The sequence below is a fragment of the Trachemys scripta genome, chromosome 11 (assembly GCF_013100865.1).
Source record: "Trachemys scripta elegans isolate TJP31775 chromosome 11, CAS_Tse_1.0, whole genome shotgun sequence".
NCBI classification, from domain to species: Eukaryota; Metazoa; Chordata; order Testudines; family Emydidae; genus Trachemys; species Trachemys scripta.
Genome location: NC_048308.1, coordinates 28,973,318 through 28,992,936, shown reverse-complemented (window position 1 = coordinate 28,992,936; position 19,619 = coordinate 28,973,318). Strand labels below are relative to the sequence as shown.

The following is a 19,619-nucleotide window of genomic DNA, read 5'->3' as shown; positions in this document are numbered from 1 at the left end:
TTTTTAATGCTTAGAGTTATCTACAAGCCTGAATCTTTGACTTTGCAGAGGTAGGAAAAAAGAGAACAAAATGTCATTTGAATGATTTTGTGTATGTGTGTGTGGTTAGTTTCACTATATTACATTTTGCTTGATGCAATGCTAATGCAGCACACTGATATACACCACCCTGAAAGGTAAAGGGGGCATGGGAGTGAAATCACACTGGCAGCTGGTTAGCTTTCAATGTAACTTGGAGGAAATAATCCTGAGGATTGAAAACTGCATTAGCAGACTAATGATCAGAGTGCCTGAAATAATTTGAAGTAATGTGTACTTTAGGAAAAAGGCGATTTTTGTCAACCTTTTTTCCTCATATCTATTCAGAAATTCACAAAGAGACAAACTAAATGTGTGTGTTTGTTTCTCTTTATATCTTTGTGAATTTGGTATAGTCTCTCTCACTGCCAAACACGTGAAAATCATACAACACCGGCAATAAGTATTGTTTTCCTTTGTTTAGTTTTATTTCAGGTGTAACTATGGTGGTAGTGGAGGGGAAATCATTACAAATGCTCTACTTACCAGTTCTGGTTGAAAGGCCACCAATGATTTATGCAACCATTTCAGGCTATTGTTTCTGTTATCGCAAGGGTACAGGCCCAGTGTTCTCTTTGCATCTACTGGTGCTACGCAGAGGTCCCCATGTTTTATTAGTCTCAGCCAAGTATAGTTGAACTTCTGGTTCTGTGGAGGAGAAACAATAGCAGACTGATTTCAGTTTGGGTTTTGTGAGCTATTTCCCTTTATTTCTCTATCTTGCACGTCTAAAAAATCCAGCCACATAAGTCTAGTTTTGTATAATTGTTCCAGATATGCCAGATTCTGTTCTATTAGTGTGAATCTGGAGCAAATTCACAGAATAAAGTTCTGGTCTAAGGCCTGATAGTGCTCTTGGTGACCTCAGTAACCAGACTACTTCCAGCTTTGATTAGAAAACAATCTGTCACTCTAACTGCTGTAGCTGAGATCAGAACATAGCCCAATAACTCAAAGTTTTCTAATGTTTGCATTAACAATGTACTATTACAGGGGTTCTCAAACTATGGTCAACAAAGCATTTCCTGGTGGCCCACAGAGCAGAACGGAGTACAGGGTAGTTGTGAGGGTGGAAGAGGACAGGATCCATGAGAGGATCTTTTATAAACTGGACTGTAGAAATGAAGAGTTGGAGACAGCACCAGAACAAATTCTGAAAAGGGGATTTGTCTACTACTACCAACACCAGATTGCAATGGTGGGGCTTCAGGATTGGCCTCCCATGATAGCAGAACAGCGCCCAGTGACAAAAGGCCAACCCTGCCCCCATTAGGACAGTTACTCTTGATCAATCCTAGCAGGTGCCCTGATGTCTATATTGGCTAGTAATCAGTAGGGTATTACTCAACAGGAGGCACTTCCTATAAAAGACAACAGAGGAAAGTAGCCCAGTTCCTGCAGCAACTTCCATGTACCCTCCCTTCTATGCTGGCTTTGTTACTGTGGTAGAGTACACTAGTGGGCCTATTGTATTTAAAGTTTTCTCTCCACTATAGGCATGTATGGAATTTTGCATTTGAGTTGTATTCCAGACTTCTATTTGGTTTGGAGGGTCTCGGAGCTTTCATGAAATGGTGCAGACTCCATTGCTTAGCTATTGCCTCTACAAACACAGCCCAGTACTCATTTCTTGTTTTACAAGATGACATCTTTTGGCAATGTGTCCTGGCAGTAATGATTACATGAACTTCCAAGATGGACTTCAAGTCAGTGAGGTGGTGGGTAGGGAGATTCTTTAGCATAAGCAATAAAACTGACAATATTTGATATCCAATATACAAACCAGCAATCCCAAATACATCTTACCTTGTTGCTAATGTTACAAGTCTCAAAGGCCAGAGTGGAGTTTTCCACAGTAATGCATCTAGCCATAGCTATGTTAACAATCTGGGAACAAAATTAAAAATGGAAATTCAGAAAAGGGAATAACATCAAAGTGAGGCACAAAAACACAAGAGACAGAACACCACAAACAGAACAATTATAATAATACCTAGTTCTTATATAGTGCTTTTCATTAGCAGATCTCAAAGTGGTCAGTATCATTCTTCCCATTTTACAGTTGGGGTAACTGAGGCACATAGGGGGAAGTGACTTGCCCAAGGTCACCCAATATATTAATATTTAAGAGTATTACATTCTAATTAGCATAAAAACAACAAGGAGTTCTGGTTAGCATAAGAGTTTGTCTCTACATGAAAATTAATCTGGAATAAGATGGGGGTGAATTGAAAGCAGATTAACTATTACTGATTAACTCCATGTGTGGACAAGAGCATAAGAGAATAAGAGCACCTATGCATGGATTTAGCCAGGAATAGCTATTCAGGAATCTTTTAGGGCTTGTCTACACACGGAGTTATTCCTGAAGTAATTGGTTAGCATTATTTCTTTTACTGGATGCTCTCTATAAGAGAAACATGGTGTAATCTAGGCAAACTAAAGATAACGGAACAGATTCTCTGCTGGTGTCAGTGGTGCCCATAATATCTGCTTGAACTCTTTTGTCTGCCAAGAGATGCTTTACATTAGCCTTTTTCTGGAACACAGGAGGCAGCAAGAGTAAGTTTTTCGTTAGACACAGCTAGCTTTCCTATTGCTGCTTCATATGCTGTAACGGTTATTGAAAAGTGATTTATAAATCCCCTCACATTCCTGCAGCACAGTCTAACCAACCCAAATGAGCAGCAGGTTAGGAGAAAAATCCTCTTAAATTGACCTTATGCAGACAATTTGATTGCCTGACCAATCAAATCAGAGATCAGATATCTCCAGTTATCTTGGCCAACCAAAGCTAATTCAGAGTTAAAAGGTGCTTGGAGTTAATCATGCAGCTACACTTTGTTAACTAGACGGTCAAAAAAACAAAACCCAAAACCGTAATAGCTGGCAAAGCCTACCTGCTGTCATCATACCTCTGACTGGTGATGGATTTAGGACACAAGTGGTGGGATACATTTCTATTCTATTCAGGCTATTATACTGCACCCTTCACTGCTGCATCTGAGCATCTCCCCGCAGGGGATTAAATTACATGACTAGTATCTGTCATGTATCCTTTGCTTTCGTTCTCCTTCCCCAAGGGGAAAACTGTTTGTGGATTTTTATCTCTATTTAATTTTATTATATATAATGTGATCTGTGTCATGTTACTAAGATAACTCTTCAGCTCTCGCAGATAAGGTTGGCTGCCCTTGATCCAGTCAGTGAAAGGGTAGTATTGGTACTTATGGTAATATAAGAGCCAGCAGCAGTTGTGTACATACCACACTTTGGAAAGAAGGAATTTCAATTGTAACTTAGCCAAAAGGTGTATGATTATCCTTTTAAACGGTTGCATCATATTGGTGGGGAAAAAAGAATGAGTGACAGAACATTGTCTGTCAGGAAATAGCTAGTTAGAAAGTGCAGATGCGAATGAGAATTTTTTTTAAGTGTCTAAATATTTTCTGTTTCCAGATGTTCCTTTGTTTTTGTTGTGATACAGGTGGCCTCAGGTCTCTCAGGTGTCTTGTATCTCTTCATTCTGCCTCTTTTGCTCTATTTTCCCTACAATTGCCGTTACATCAGGGAGTCATCATCATGATACCTTGTTAGCATGACCATCTGGAGAAGTTATGGCTTGCACTAAGCTTTCTTGTACTGCTGTTTGAATGACCAGACAAATGCATTCTAAGGGCATTTATGCATTCTGAAGTTCATATCAGAATGCTGCTTATACTGGGCTGAATTCTGCCAGGTACCAAATGCCCTCAGTTCACACACAAGGAAGTCAATGGAACAATATTGATTTATAACAGATGAGGAGTTGGCTAGATCGTCAGGCTCAATGAGTAGTGATCAATGGCTCCATGTCTAGTTGGCAGCCATTATCAAGCGGAGTGCCCCAACGGTCAGTCCTGGGGCTGGTTTTGTTCAATATCTTCATTAATGATCTGGAGGATGGTGTGGACTGCACTCTCGGCAAGTTTGAGATGACACTAAACTGGGAGGAGTGGTAGATACGCTGGAGGGTAGGGTTAGGATACAGAGGGACCTAGACAAATTAGAGGATTGGGCCAAAAGATGTCTGATGAGGTTCAACAAGGATAAGTGCAGAGTCCTGCACTTAGGAAGGAAGAATCCCAAGCATTGCTACAGACTAGGGACCAAGTGTCTAGGCAGCAGAAAAGGACCTAGGGGTTACAGTGGATGAGAAGTTGGATATGAATCAACAGTGTGCCCTTGTTGCCAAGAAGGCTAACGGCATTTTGGGCTGTATAAGTAGGAGCATTGACCACATCCCTCGATCTGCTGGCATTCCCCTCTATTCGGCATTGGTGAGGCCTCATCTGGAGTACTGTGTCCAGTTTTGGGCCCCACACTATAAGAAGAATGTGAAAAAATTGGAAAGAGTCCAATAGAGGGCAACAAAAATGATTAGGGGGCTGGAACACATGACTTATGAAGAGAGCCTGAGGGAACTGGGATTATTTAGTCTGCAGAAGAGAAGAATGAGAGGGATTTTGATACCTGAAAGGGGGTTCCAAAGAGGATGGATCTAGACTGTTCTCAGTGGGACTAGATGATAGAACAAGGAGTAACGGCCTCAAGTTGCAGTGGGGGAGGTTTAGGTTGGATATTAGGAAAAACTTTTTCACTAGGAGGGTGGTGAAACACTGGAATGGGTTGCCTAGGGAGGTGGTGGAATCTCCTTCCTTATAGGTTTTTAAGGTCAGGCTTGACAAAGCTCTGGCTGGGATGATTTAGTTGGGGATTAGGTCCTGCTTTGAGCAGGGGGTTGGACTAGATGACCTCCTGAGGTCCCTTCCAACCCTGATATTCTATGATTCTAATTGAGGTATATTTATTTTATTTTATGGCAATATTTGAAAATTACAGCTGGTTGAGCTATTATTAAAAAATGTAGCCGCTTTCCTCCCCTTTTAGATTACTGAACCTTTTATGAACTAATTCTGATATCTGAGAGTAAATCTGCTGTTAATAAAATATTTTCCAAGTAGTTTGATTAATATTATTCATCCTACTGGTAGCTTCTGAATGATTATTTCAGTAATCAGTATTTATTTGTGTTGTGCTATTTGATCAGCTCTACTGGAAAATATGGTCCACATCGCAGCTAAAGTAAAGCAACCTTAACTCAGCTTCACTGACTCCCTGGGGTAGAGAAATATCTGGGAGTTTATAGCCAGCAGAGCAGCTCCTTACCACCCCTGGCACTGCCCTTGGCCTGGGAGGCATGTCTGAGGTGTGACAGAGTATGGCCATGTCTGCTCCTGGCTGCTGGAATAACCTAGGAGGTAAATCGAAGCTGTACTGGGGGGCTGAACTGCCCCACAGCCAGCATCCGGGCCAACGGGTGTAACACTACTTATGCTCCTGCCCTCAGCAGGACAGCACAAGCACAGCTAAGGATCTGACCGATTACTTTCAGGATGCTACTCTTGCTAAACTAGAACGCTAAAACTAGAAAGACTTTCAGAAGCTGACAGAACTACATATGGTAACAAAGTGCCTTACTTTTGTGACCTGGGATCACTGTCACTTGTTCTTAACATTCTGATTTTTTAATTTAAATTTATGCTGAAATTATAAATGAAGTAGCATGTCCATGATGCCTCAGGAGGGACTATTTTATGCTTTTGTATTTTTAGAAATGTTTCCAACAGCCCTGAACTTTGGTGAAGAAATATGGACCAAGATCAGAATCTACATTTTGTTCACACACACACACACACACACACACACACACACACACACACACACACACACACACGTAAAGAGATGCTGAATATGTGAATAATTAGCACATTGTGAAAATGAGACTCAGCTGACATTGAAGTTCACAGAATGGTGTGAATATAACACCAGAGGAAGTTAAAGGGAAGTAAATTCAGAGAATACACACAACCTGATCCTGCTACATTCCTTACACAACCACAACTTCCATTAAAATCAATGGGAATTTGGGGTGGGTAGGGAAAGCAGGTCTGAACACAAAATATTTCTGAAAAAGTATTCTGTCCACTATACCTTTGTTGCATTTGTATAAGTACTGGAGACTGGGTTTTAGCTGCACTTTGATATGTGATATGACTAGGGTGACCAGACAACAAATGTGAAAAATCGGGATGGGGGTGGGGGGTAATAGAAAACTATAAAAGAAAAAGACCCAAAAATTGGGACTGTCCCTATAAAATCGGGACATGTGGTCACCCTAGATATGATTGTGTTTGGGAGGATACTTCTACTTTTTTGTTTGAAAATAAAAATGAGGCTGTTTTTATTGTAGAAGAGAAAAATAGATTTCTAGTGCACTCTAGTGGTGTCAGGCTCTCAGTACAAAACAATAATTATTGTTCATGTACTATATCGATTCCATGAAAAAAATATTGAACCCCTAAAAATCCTGGAGATTATAGATAATATATCTCTGTCTGTAGCCACAAGTTTTCTGAAATATAAACTCTGGAAATGAGGTAAATTGATCAGATGTTTCTCTATTATCTTGACTACTATGGGGTAGTTTATCATGTCAGTTATCACTGAAGAGGATTGTTAATGTAAAATTTTGTCTTGGGGCGGGGGGGAGGGAAGTGCAAAAAAACATGGACTCTTCATTATCAGAAATGTCACCCAACAGAAAATGCGAAGAGAAACACAGAAATACCAACCAATGGGCTATATCTTCAGATTTGTCACCTGTCATAGAGCAAAGAAAATTACTACAACATAATGAAAGCATTTTGTCCTAAACCATGATCTGCGGCAAAGGTGAAATTCACCATGGCTGATGGAGGCAGTATGAGGCCCTCTGCACCTCTAGGAGTCATTGAGCTTGTGTGTCACAGCCCAACCATAGAAAGTAACTTTAAATGAAGAGTGACCTGTTAACACAGAAATGTAAACATGCATTTGTAGTGCAATTTGCCCTTGTAAAGTTCACATACCAGCCCACTGGCTTTAACAAGAGGAGCTTCCAGGTCTGGGTAGATGTTCTCCAGATACCACTTGAAGTTTTTGCACTTAAGCTTCTTCCGCAGTTCTATTTGTTGAGTCAAGTCTCCAACATCCAGGTTTTTCTGGATTAAGTGGTAACCATGTCCATAGAACAATTCTTTGTACTCATCTAACCAGACCTCGGCAACACGTGCCAAATTCCGCTCCACTGTTTTTATCCGGTCTTTAGGGAAGGAGTACGGGTTGTCATTCCTGAAAATATGTCCAACTCTGGAGCATGGGATGATCTCAATTTCTCCTCCACACATCCAGACCTGGCAAACAGAGTTTGATTTGATAAAAATGTTGGTCAATGGTACCTTCTGGTATACAATAGATCTGATTTTGAAAAGTGGCCTCAATTTTTGTAGGCACAATTTTGTGGGTGTAACTTGCACTTATGTGTAGGCTCAAATGAAGAGAGCCCAATGGGAAATGGTCTGTGTTGGGTGCACTGTGGAGCAGTACCCTAGGGGGAACCCTCTCAATCAGGTACAATCCCTTCAGAGCTCCCCAGGCCACACCCACTCCTCCATCCATTAGGGAGGAGCAGCATATGCCTATCTCACCAACTTCTAGGCTGGTGTGGAGGAGGCACAAAGCCAAAGCCCTGCTTCTTCCTGACCCATTTAGAAAGGTTTGCCTAGCAGAGACTGTAGTTGGTGTATCTGGTCCCTGTTCTGGGATGAAAATGAAGGTTTCTTGGGCCTTTGTCTATGTATAATACCTGAGTATCTCTGCAATTCAAATACTTAGATGCCTTAATGACAGTGTTTGCATGAGCAATTAATTGGCGGTATATGAGAAATGCCTCTTGGGCTGATAGACCAGGAATTATACCAGAGACTTCCCGAGATAAAATCATGAACTGCTACAGCTTGAGCTGAAGAGCCAAGCCTTTATCATGACTGGCGCTAACAACTCCTTTCCTTTGCGGGTCAGTACACAGGGGGATCTGTAATACACTCACCCTGAGTTATAGATGGAATTATTTTCAGGGAAAAAACTGTAGCCACAAAAATGGATGTCAGGGAGAGATCTTGTTAAAAATCAAGTCAAATGTGTTATTCATGCAGACTAACTTGAAAATACTGATAAACAATCCTCCGAGCATTGCTGAGTTGAACAATAATTCTACACCTGGCTTGTATTAGCAAAAAATCATAAATAAATGACGAGCAAAGCTTGAGGCCCATGTTCCAGGCCAAAAAGGAAGTAATTTCCACAACAATCTTTGGAAAGGGGAGGAGAGCCCCGGGTTTCAAAGCTGTTCCTTTTTGCAACAAACTTGAATGCAAGAGTTACTGTTTAAATCAGGAGGGTTCAAAGTTCATCTTTAACTGCTTAAGAATCTGAATTGGGGCCTCAATGAAATTCAGAGATAAATTCAGAGCATTTAAAGGCTACAAGAATTCAAATTGACTGAAAGAAACATTCAGTAACATTATTACTATTTAGGAAAGCAGCATACCTTGAACGAAAGTTCCATATTTTCACCTCCCCAAACATCCAGACCAGGATCATACGTTCCAAGTTCAAAAAAATACTTCTTATCAATAGAAAATAATCCACCTGCCATTACGGGACACCTAGGAATGAACCACAGACCTTACATTGTTATTCTGTGGGACAATAAAAATGCACCTGCCACAGCACCCGTACACAGGAATAGCCTGGAAATCATGGACTCCTAGCTGTCCTGTGACAGGTGCTAAGTGTAACACCCTATGTTAATTTGCACATACAGAAATGGAAACTAAGCAGACACTGGATAGTTAATGAACAGAGATAGCAAACAGATCAGTTTGAAGAAATGAAGAGACCCATTGGATATGAAAATAAGCAAAACCACACTGTTTAAAATCTGAAGTTAACCAAGTGACAGTGAGAGCACCATGTGTGTTACCTCGCTGTAGACTGGCAAGGACACTAACAAAATGGATACTAATGTTTAAAAAAGCATGTGATGGAAAGTAAACACGGGGCAAAGCCTTGGTTAGAAGAAAGTACAGTACGCTTTGGCAAAGTGGCTGAACAGAAGCTGGAAATTTTAATGAACCACTAAGGTAATTTTCTGATATCAGTTTTGTCTGTCTGTCCAGGTTGGTGCCAGCGGAACTGAAATATCATCTTGGGCTCAAATTTTAGATTAAATTTCTAGAGGTTTTTTTCCTGTTAGAGACTAGAGGCCAAATGCTTTAATCAGTGGTGCAAAGTAGACTCATGAGATAAGTAGCAAGGTAATACAAAAAGAATGAATATAAACCGGAAAGGCCACCATACAGATGATTCTCATCCTATGCAAACAAAATTGTATAGGAGAGACAGTCACTAGGAAGATGGAAGGAATCAGAGACAAAGACCACTTACTCCGTATGGTATCTCCTAAAACAGTCTGGGCTGGATTCTCCACATCACCCAGTCAAGAGTCATGAGATGTAGGAACCAGTTATGGCTCTCTGATCCTGCACTGTCCAGCCCTGGTACAAGTCAGAGCTACTGGGAGCTGATCTAGTCTATTTGCTGGTGTGAGGTCCCTCTGTGTCCTTATGCTAGTGGGGGATTGGGTAGAGTGAAGGTCCATTCTATCATGCCCCTCATCACCTCTCAGCCCACCCTGCTGCAACCCTGATTCATCACCTCCCTCCTCCTACACCAAAGGAAAAAGCGAGTGGCACCCCTTAACTTCAAGTGCTGACAACAAACCCAACATGATTTATGGCTGATAAGTGCAAAATCAGCCCAGTTCTTTTGATCTTACGTGCACCTAATTGCAAAAGCTTGTGTGGCTTCTGACATAAAGGGACCATTTGCTGCTGCAGTGTGATTGTTCTAGTACATGACCTTTATCTCTGGCTATGCCAGGACTGGAATACCTTGCCTGTTATGCTGAAGCCCTTGAGGCCATGCAGCGTCCAGCAGAATATTTACGGCTCATGGGATTTTGAGCAATGCCTGCTGTGTTCTCTGTGACTCAGGTTGGCACACATCAGGTGGCGCAACTTCCTACACAACTTAATTGCACAGATTTTTCTGGATGTTGGCCTTTCTGTGCCCATTTATGTAAAAGGGGAACTTTTGGCCCAAAAAAGACTAGTTTGAAGCTCTGATGAAGGAGCATTTCTGCTCACAAAATGCTTAATTTTATACTCTTACCTTATTATATCTGTTTCCTTGATTTTATCTTTCTCAATGACCTCTGGAGGAATCTGCCTCCATCCAAAATTCATTGGCCAGGTAAAAATCCCACGCTGAAAGTTATCCACTGTCATGTAACTAAACACAGAAAAAGAAAGCTATAATATCAAGTTTTAAAGCAGACTCATAATCAAAAGGAATAAGTGAAAATGAACTTGTCTATATAATTAAAGCAAAAATCTCAAAGATTTCTTCATGTATCTTCTTTTGAGCACTAAACATTCATGACCTACCAAACAGTAAATGCAAATTGTGGTAACTGAGGTAACTGTATGTATTTTAATATTTGTTCATGTACATTTTTTCTTCTTTGAGTGAAATAATTTGTGAAAAGTAATTGGCAGGTTAAGTAGTTTGCCTTCCCATAATTAATATTTTTGAAACTTTTCATTTGTAAGTTTTTTATGTGAAAGTTGCTTGTATTATGATCTGGAAGTAAAATATGGCATAGAATGAAATTACCTCATGTCCTTGTCACTGATTACTTCAATAACTGGGCATGCTACTTTCTTTCTGTTTAAACGGACTCTTTCCAGAAGTGGTTCCAACCATCCTACATTACATTCCACATGAGAATCTAAGAATGTCAATACATCACCTAGAAGGCAGAACCAAGAGGGGATTATTTCATTTCTGAGAATGAAATACATTCAGTAAAGTCCATGTCCAGCAACTACTGCCCCTAACAAAAATACTCTACTCCCATGAACCCACCTAGGAAGAGACCAAGTATGGCCCTCATTCTGAACACATTTTGATCTCAGTTATGATTTCCAGACAACTGTTTTGCAAAGAGTGTTGCCTGCTCACAAAATGCCACATTCTGGCCAGCCTTCGCACACGTGCATAGACAGGAGGGGAATGTGTGCCAGGGTGGTAGCCAGAATCCCAGGGAAGGACTCTCCCTTCTCCCTACTCTCTCCTAAAACCCTTGTAGATGCTAATCATCTGAGATGAGTGGTAAGAGACAAAGAGGTGGGTGGAGCATGCTTCATATCTTAACTGGCAGACAGAGCTGGTCAGATGCAGAATGTGGAGCAAACTGCCCCTGCTGCTTTAGTGAATGCTTCCCAGAAGCCTCTAGGAGGAATTCTTGCTAAGTGAGGTATAATTTCTCCTGTGGGTTCCAACTGCAACATGTCCCCTCCATGCGTCCTCCAGAATGGGTATGAGCACTTGGACAGAATCTTGAACTCAAAAGTGCACCTCCTAGTAAAGAAGGCAAAACTAGAATGTAAGTCTGGAAAGGGGCACTCTTCCCTAACTCAATGCACGATATAAGGGGGAAAATGTTTCCTGGGCAAAGTGGAAGAAAAGGTAGGACCCATGACCCAAATACACGTTCCCTTCAAACAGCCTCAGAAAAACATACACCTCTTTCTGCTTACCACCCAAACAAGTTCCTAGCCAACAAAACAATGAAGGCAAGCTTAAGCCATACAAGACAAAACTGGTTGTTAGTAGAAAATTCAGTAGATGACACCATTGGTGCAGGACAATACAGACATTTTAATGACAAAATGATATGGGTCTGTGAGCATCAAGAAGTGAGGTGAGGGAAAGACAGAGGATGTTAGCATTTCTAAAATACAGAGCCTCACAGTAACGCACTATAGCTCAAAGGAGCCAGCTTTTTGGCTGCTCAGTAAAATTGTTGTTTTACTTCACAAATCCTACTCAAATCCTTTATCTTGTTACTGCCTAATTTCAAATCACCCAGCTACTTAGAGCTGGTAGAAAAAAAGTTCAATAAATGTATCCTGCAAATTTTGCCTTTATTTTCCAAATATGTGATGGGCCGAGAGTACAACATAGCGAACTGGTCGAATACTTGCTAAATTCTTTGCCAAACAATGACCAAACTTGCCAAATAATATTCAGCTCTCTCTAATATTAGTTCAAGATGCTATGATATACAGCACAGTAATAAACGGTTACATTTTTGTAATATAAATCTCCTTTTCAGACAAGCCCAAAATGGCAAATAAGAATAACTTTCCTCTTACCTTTAGCAATCTCTGCCCCTGCTAGTCTGGCTCGTATTAAACCGTGTCTTTCTTTGAGGTGAAGGAGCCGAACCTTTGGAAACTGTGACATATATTTGTCCAAGCTATCCTTGAGGTATTCTAAACAGGAGAGAAATTAGCCAATGCTTACAAATGATTGGCTTGTCTTTTTAAAGCCAAAACAAAGCAGTGAAAAAAGTTCCTTCTCACTAAGTTTTAAACCATCTATGAAACACACTAGTTTTTTTCAGTTGGAGACGTTCCCAAGCATTGGCTTAGGCCCTTTAACAGCACTGTTTCCTCCCTCCCCAAACTATTTGGAAGCCTCTTTGTATGAATCATGTGTTTGGAACACAGCCAATCAGAAGGGACAGGGCAAAAATATGTATGCTATGGATGGGATTTTCGAAAGCATTCAGCATTAGCCAAACTCTGCAGGTGAATGGTAAAACTCTCATTAATGTCAATGACAGCAGAATTAGGTTATTGCTGCACAGTTGGAAAATCCCAGCCTGTGTGACATTGGTCCCCTGCCAACCTCTGGCATTCCCCATTGAAGTTTATACTTAACATTTCCTTTAGAACTTATAAAATCAGAATTTTCTCCTTTAAAACACCATAATTCCCATTAAAAAACTGGCTCTCAAGTTGGTTTTCGTAGGGTGACTGTGTTTTGCTGCGCTTTGCAAATTTTCTGTTGAATTCCAACAGCTAATATTAACAACTACAGTTAAACAATGTATCTGGTCTTAAATTGAGTGAGGAATGCAGCATTGCAGGTCATTATTTCTCACGTGGCACTTTATATTTGTTTGACTTTGTGGTAGGAGTGGGTTTTATTATATAAAATTCTCAGAAAGAATAAAATGTGAGAAAGAAAGCTGTATGAGTTAGCAGCAATCCCAAGCGTATGTGGGTTAAATATATTGGGACAGATCTTTGCCTCAGTAAAGACAGCGTGAAATCTGAGCGAGAGCTTCAGTGAGAGTTTCTGCAGTGAAGTTTGACACCTTCCTCTGAAGCATCTAGAGCTGGCCCCTGTCACAGATAGGTATGGCACTAAATTGACCACTGAACTAATTCACTGTGGCAATTCCTGTTTATATAAGTTTGCCTGAGAAAGAGCCTTAGGATTTGGCTCCTGAATTTTACATGTCCTTTTTCGCTTTTCCAAAGGAAACAATTGTTTACATTTCAAAAGCCAAGTGAAAATCTTGGCCTGCATTTTTTAAACTTTGTGGACACACTAGAAGTTCTGCTTTTTCTGCCACTCTTAGAAATACAATGCCACATAAAACACAGTTCTCTCTTTACTTTACCACCACCCATGACATTTCTATTGCAAAATGCCCAGTATTTTCATTATGCCACTGGCTGGTTAGTCCATACAAAGGGAAGTGCAAAAGTGAAGGAAAGTTTGCTAGAAAATAGAGTACACATCTATTTATTTCCCTAAAAAAATGCAAATGTCTAACATTTATATACTGAATTAAATCGTTTTCCTCTCATCCTCCTTATGTCAGTTCTCTTTTTAGACTGTAAACTCTTTGGGACAGGGATCCTGTCTTCGTGCTACAGCACCTAGCACAATTGGGTCATGATCTTGATTTGGTACAGGGCTTGCCATGAGGAGCTAAAAATCTAAGAATTATGCCATTGTTAAATTATTCAAGGCTGAACTCTGTTCTGGAGTATTGAGAACCAAAGTATTAAAAATAGGATGACCAGACAGCAAGTGTGAAAAATCAGGATGGGGGTGGGAGGTAATAGGAGCCTATATAAGAAAAAGACCCAAAAATCAGGACTGTCCCTATAAAATCGGGACATCTGGTCACCCTAATTAAAAAGCAGAGTCTCAGGGGCATTGCAATTGACTGTGCATGTAACTTGACTGTACATAACAGTGACCATTTAGATGCTTTCAGACTACACAATCGCTTAAGAGATGAAGAACAGTTCTTTTATCTAGCTGAGATAAAAGCTAGATAAGTAGGCCAAATGTAATTGAATTTGGCCAGGACTCTGTGATTATCACTCCAACTGTCATGAAAGTGTTTTAGTATCTTGGGTCGGGACACCTATTTTACATCTCATATGAAAGCTGGAGCCTCAAGCATCAGAGTATTCACAACACAATGGGGCATTGGCTTCATATTGATTCAGAAGGAAGCATGCCATCTCCTGATTCGTCATAAACCACGCTACTTCCTTTGGAAATGTTTTTGGAAGTCTCCTATCCAAACACTACATTGGCCTCATCCTGGCTGGGGGAATCAATTCAAACTGAGATTACAGCATAAGGTGGCATAACTTCGTGATTAAAACATGGGGGTCAAATTGAAATTAATGAAGAAAATTATTTCTTCTCCTATACCAAATTTAAGTACAGAGAAGCAAATTGCTATTTAGCCCTGAGACCAGGGCCGGCTCCAGGCACCAGCTTAACAAGCAGGTGCTTGGGGCGGCCAAGGGAGAGGGGCGGCACCTGCGGCAATTCGGGGGGCAGCAGGTCCCTCACTCCCTCTAGGACCGAAGGACCCGCCGCTGAACTGCCGCCGCCAATCGCGGCATTTTTTTTTTTTTTAACCATATGTCCTTATTTTCCCAGACATGTCTGGCTTTTTGGAATTTCCCCCCGGATGGAGATTTGACGACCAAAAAGCCGGACATGTCTGGGAAAATCCGGATGTATGGTAACCCTAGTTTTGTTTAAATGCATTCTAAGCACACTTTTTTTTTTTTTTTTTTTGCTTGGGGCGGCAGAAATGCTGGAGACGGCCCTGCTTGGGACACATTCATTTCCTGAATTTAAAGGAAGCTTCACCTACCTTTTGTGCTGAAGTCATCCACCAGAATAATCTCTTTAATCAGGTGAGGAGGAGATCGATTGAGGACACTGTGAACGGAGCGTAGAAGAGTGGACCACACTTCATCCACAAAACATATGATAATCGTGGTAGTTGGAAGGTCATTGTGAACCAGTTGTTCTGAACACCTAAAATGTCAACAATACAAATGAACAGCATCCATCAGGTGATGTTTTCAATGTACACGAGACCAGAGGATTTAATTTTCTGTAAGTTTCTGTAAAACTTTGAAAGGCTGCTTGTTTTGTGTTTAGCTTGGAGATATATAAGGGGGGGAGGGTAGAAGTATTCTTAATAATAAAGATACAACACCAATAAGGCAATTCCAGTGATACAAAGATGAGCGTTCAGGTGCATTAGATGATTTTTATAATGTATATACCACTACTTGTAGTGGGGGCAGTCTCAGCAGAGAGGCCAAGGATATCCTCTCTCTCACTCACATGCGTGCACACACACATACAGCCCTACTTCTTACCCACCTACAGAGTGCCACGCCTATTTTAACACCTCACATCTATTGCTGCATCTACTGCAAAGTAGCCACTGTTCAATTATCTCATTTTCAGGAACAAACATCCTCTAAGGCCCTGATCCCCCAGATAAGCAGATACATAGTTTTGTTCATGGGAGTGTTCCTATTGATTGCAATTGACTTCTCGTGTGAGTAAAGTTTCATATGTGCTTACAGGTTTTGCAGGATCAGGGCCTAAGAACAAGAATAATGTACTCATTATTACAGTGTTTGTTCCTAATGTTTCCTCTATTGCTCACGGTATTGTATAGCTCATGCTGCCCTGTTTCTGGCCTGTCTTGTCTTATAACTCAAGCTGCCTTATTGCTGGCATGCCTTCATTTCTCTCTTGCTGTGTCTCTCCCCTAAGCACAGTCCCCAGTTGCTCATAAAGAAATGCAGTCTACAGCCTGAACTGGTATCGCCACTTTTCTGTTTAAGAAAGTGCTGCCTGGTCAGAACAAGAAGGGTGGGCACAGTGGCCTTGCTATTTTTCCAGCGCATCAGTTTCTTGGCACTTGCACAATGCTGTACTGAACTGGAAGAGAAAGACTGAGAGAAATGCTGAGGATTCACAGAGCGTCTGAATTCCTTGACATTCCAAATGGCATGTAAATCAGCTGAAAAGAAAAAAAATCCAATGGTACATGTAATGGTACAGGGAAATAATCACTTCCAAAAAGGACTATTCATAGTACAGTAACAATACACAAAACTGCAGAAGAAAACTTACCCAATGTAACTGTACTCAGGGGACCAAAATGGATTAATCTTGAGGGCGCAAAGGGGGTGGGATGACATTGCATTGACGTGAGGTATATTGTAATTAAATCTGTACACACACAACACACACAAAACTATCTTTGAGGTTCCATTTCTCAAACAATCTCAGAATCTAAAACCATCAAGCATTTGCTGTCTTTTGTCAAAATATGTAGGCCTTTCCTTTTCACATGAACTTCATTCCCCCTCCCCCCACCCCCTGGCCGGCTCAGCCTGTGAATGCTGAATGCTCATCAACAGATTCCATCCAGAGGGTCTGAATGTAGCCTACTCGCCTAGCAAACAGGGAAAGATGAAATCAGCAGATTTGAGGGAGTGATAAAATTTCTCCAATTTCTATGAATTTGTCATCTTATTCCATGACAGTCAAAATGTGATGGCTGGGTCAAGTCTGGGTCTTCAGTGCTTGAACAAAAGGTCGATGAGCAGCTTTTCTCATCTTCTATTTGCAATTCAACTACTGCTTTGATATGTGCCTTAAGGGGACATTCACTCCCTAAGCGCTGGTATCTTCAAGTGGATCTTGAGGAGTACAGAGCATCTTACTGACAAACTCTTCTTCCCAGAATTATATTATTTTTCACCTAGAATACCTTAGCATTATTGGGGCTTGCTTGCTCTCTATTATTGATAACATGTAGCCTGACAAAGGTTTGATCTCTTTTCTTCTAGGATAGGCCTCTTACATGTAGGAAGAGCAACCAACCCACCTGCTAATTGAGAATACTACAGGAATAATGCTCTTCTTGGTGAACATAAAACAGAGAGCACCATTTGTTTTTATACTTTCCCTTTAAAAACAAGCAGGCACCAGAGCACTACATGCCAGAATAATTTTGAAAAGTCATATTTTTTCTTATATTTGGAAATATAAGCCATCAAATTATACTTTTATTGGCTCAGATACAGCTCTCAGATCTGCATATCTCAGAAAGAAAGTGAAGTGTGAACCATAAAAAAGAAGTATCTCGCTAATTGCAAGTGCAGTTTTGATTTCTTTTCTAGCACTGGCTATATGAAAAATCCAGATCAGCCTCTCTAGCATTCCTTTAAGTGTATCTTTCCTCCCCATTTTATAGCATGAGAATGATTTTGTAATCAACTTACAGGGGGTTCATCTTAGGACACCAATCATCACTGGATCAGCCAGAAGGGAATATTGATATTTGATATGTTTTAGTTGGAAACCATCAACACATTGGCATATAGCAATAACACAGCTTGCTGCAGTGCAGGAGATTTTGGATTGGAAGTAAGTTCAGGACTCTCAAAGTCACTGGAAAACACTTACTGAATGTAGCACAGGAGAGGCATTTATCACAGGGAGAGAGGAGAGAATTTGTAAAAAGCACCAGAGGGTCCTGTGGCACCTTTGAGACTAACAGAAGTATAGGGAGCATAAGCAGTTTCACCATCACAGGACCTAACCAGATCAGCTACAACATCACCGGCTCATTCACCTGCACGTCCACCAATGTTATATATGCCATCATATGCCAGCAATGCCCCTCTGCTATGTACATTGGCCAAACTGGACAGTCACTACGCAAGAGGATAAATGGACACAAGTCAGATATCAGGAATGGCAATATACAAAAACCTGTAGGAGAACACTTTAACCTCCCTGGCCACACTATAGCAGATGTAAAGGTAGCCATCTTACAGCAAAAAAACTTCAGGACCAGACTCCAAAGAGAAACTGCTGAGCTCCAGTTCATTTGCAAATTTGACACCATCAGATCAGGATTAAACAAAGACTGTGAATGGCTATCCAACTACAGAAGCAGTTTCTCCTCCCTTGGTGTTCACACCTCAACTGCTAGCAGAGCACCTCACCCTCCCTGATTGAACTAACCTCGTTATCTCCACACTGATTTATACCTGCCTCTGGAGATTTCCGTTACTTGCATCTGAAGAAGTGAGGTTCTTACCCACGAAAGCTTATGCTCCCTATACTTCTGTTAGTCTCAAAGGTGCCACAGGACCCTCTGTTGCTTTTTACAGATTCAGACTAACACGGCTACCCCTCTGATACAGGAGAGAATTTGCAATCCTTCCCTGCTCTTAAAAAACTTTGTGACATGGATGATTTTGTTGGTGACCTCAGCAGAGGCAGAAGGTAGATGCTGAGAGTGACAGCTTTCACTATAAAGAAGGATTTAAGGGGTGAAAAAGTAGCCCTACAATGAAGACACAATGGACTGCAAGTGGTGGTAATAGGAGAGTAACATATAAAAAAGCATATTAAATCCATATTTAACTACTTAATTTTATTATCACTAGTCCAGATCTCTGGGCCTTCTTCTAGCCTCTTAGGGAGCACAAAGCATCTTGAAAGTAGTGGGGGATTCCTCTAGCAAAGATGAATCCGTAGATGATGCAACAGCCCCTAAGGACTTAAAGCAATCCTTAGGAGCAACCTTAAATTAAGGAATGGCATCAGTGTCTCTTTTCTTGCCTGAAGGAAAAGGGATACGTTCCCTGCACAGGGACCGGTGGGTCCATTCTTCCTTCTATTGATACACTAGCTGAGGGAAATTTTGAAATTAATGTGTATGTATACATGACAACTAAATGAAAGGAGCCAAACGATGTTGCTTAAAGGTGGGACTTTCAAAAGTGCTCAGCGTTGAACTGACTCTGCTTTCCTTGAAGCCAGCTCACCATTGACTTAGATAGCAACAGAGAGAAGCCAACTGTGAACACTTCTGAACAGCCCACCTTAAATGACAGTTTTAATCAACATGGCTCCAAGGTCTGACACCCTAGTGATAAGTCTCTGTATTTCCATGAGGGTGACCTGCGTCTGCTTCCTAGCTTGGGGTAAAATTTTCTAAAGTGTCTAAGTGAGTTAGAAGCCTAAGACACATTCAAAGTCAGTAGGCTCTAGCAGCCTAAGTCACTTGGGCACTTCTGAAAATGTTACCTCAGTTCTCTTGATTCATGAGTTTGAGAGTACAATGGAGTCAGAGCACGCATATGCATTGACAAAAGAGTGTCTAGTGACACCTCCAGATGATTAAAGACTGTTGGTGCCCTAAAATATCTTCTTTTGCTGCTAGAATGCTGTCTGAGATGCATGACTTTGCTAGCACGGATACCTGGTTGCCAAGATGCAGAGTGGCATGTAGGAAATAATGCTCTTCTACCAAGCGAGGTTGTTATGGGTCGGGC

At 41.0% G+C, this 19,619-nt stretch overlaps 1 protein-coding gene across 1 annotated transcript in view; it reads right to left on the bottom strand.

The window, feature by feature from the left end:
* GALNT5 (polypeptide N-acetylgalactosaminyltransferase 5) overlaps nucleotides 1–19,619 on the bottom strand; it is a 36,028-nt gene that overhangs the window by 10,529 nt on the left and 5,880 nt on the right. The window contains exons 2-9 of the mRNA XM_034786206.1: nucleotides 15,110–15,276; nucleotides 12,282–12,401; nucleotides 10,738–10,873; nucleotides 10,234–10,353; nucleotides 8,549–8,666; nucleotides 7,029–7,352; nucleotides 1,885–1,965; nucleotides 565–726 (exon numbers count right to left, since the gene is read on the bottom strand). Of these exons, the coding sequence (XP_034642097.1) occupies nucleotides 565–726; nucleotides 1,885–1,965; nucleotides 7,029–7,352; nucleotides 8,549–8,666; nucleotides 10,234–10,353; nucleotides 10,738–10,873; nucleotides 12,282–12,401; nucleotides 15,110–15,276 (1,228 nt within the window). The remainder of the gene's footprint in view (nucleotides 1–564; nucleotides 727–1,884; nucleotides 1,966–7,028; nucleotides 7,353–8,548; nucleotides 8,667–10,233; nucleotides 10,354–10,737; nucleotides 10,874–12,281; nucleotides 12,402–15,109; nucleotides 15,277–19,619) is intronic.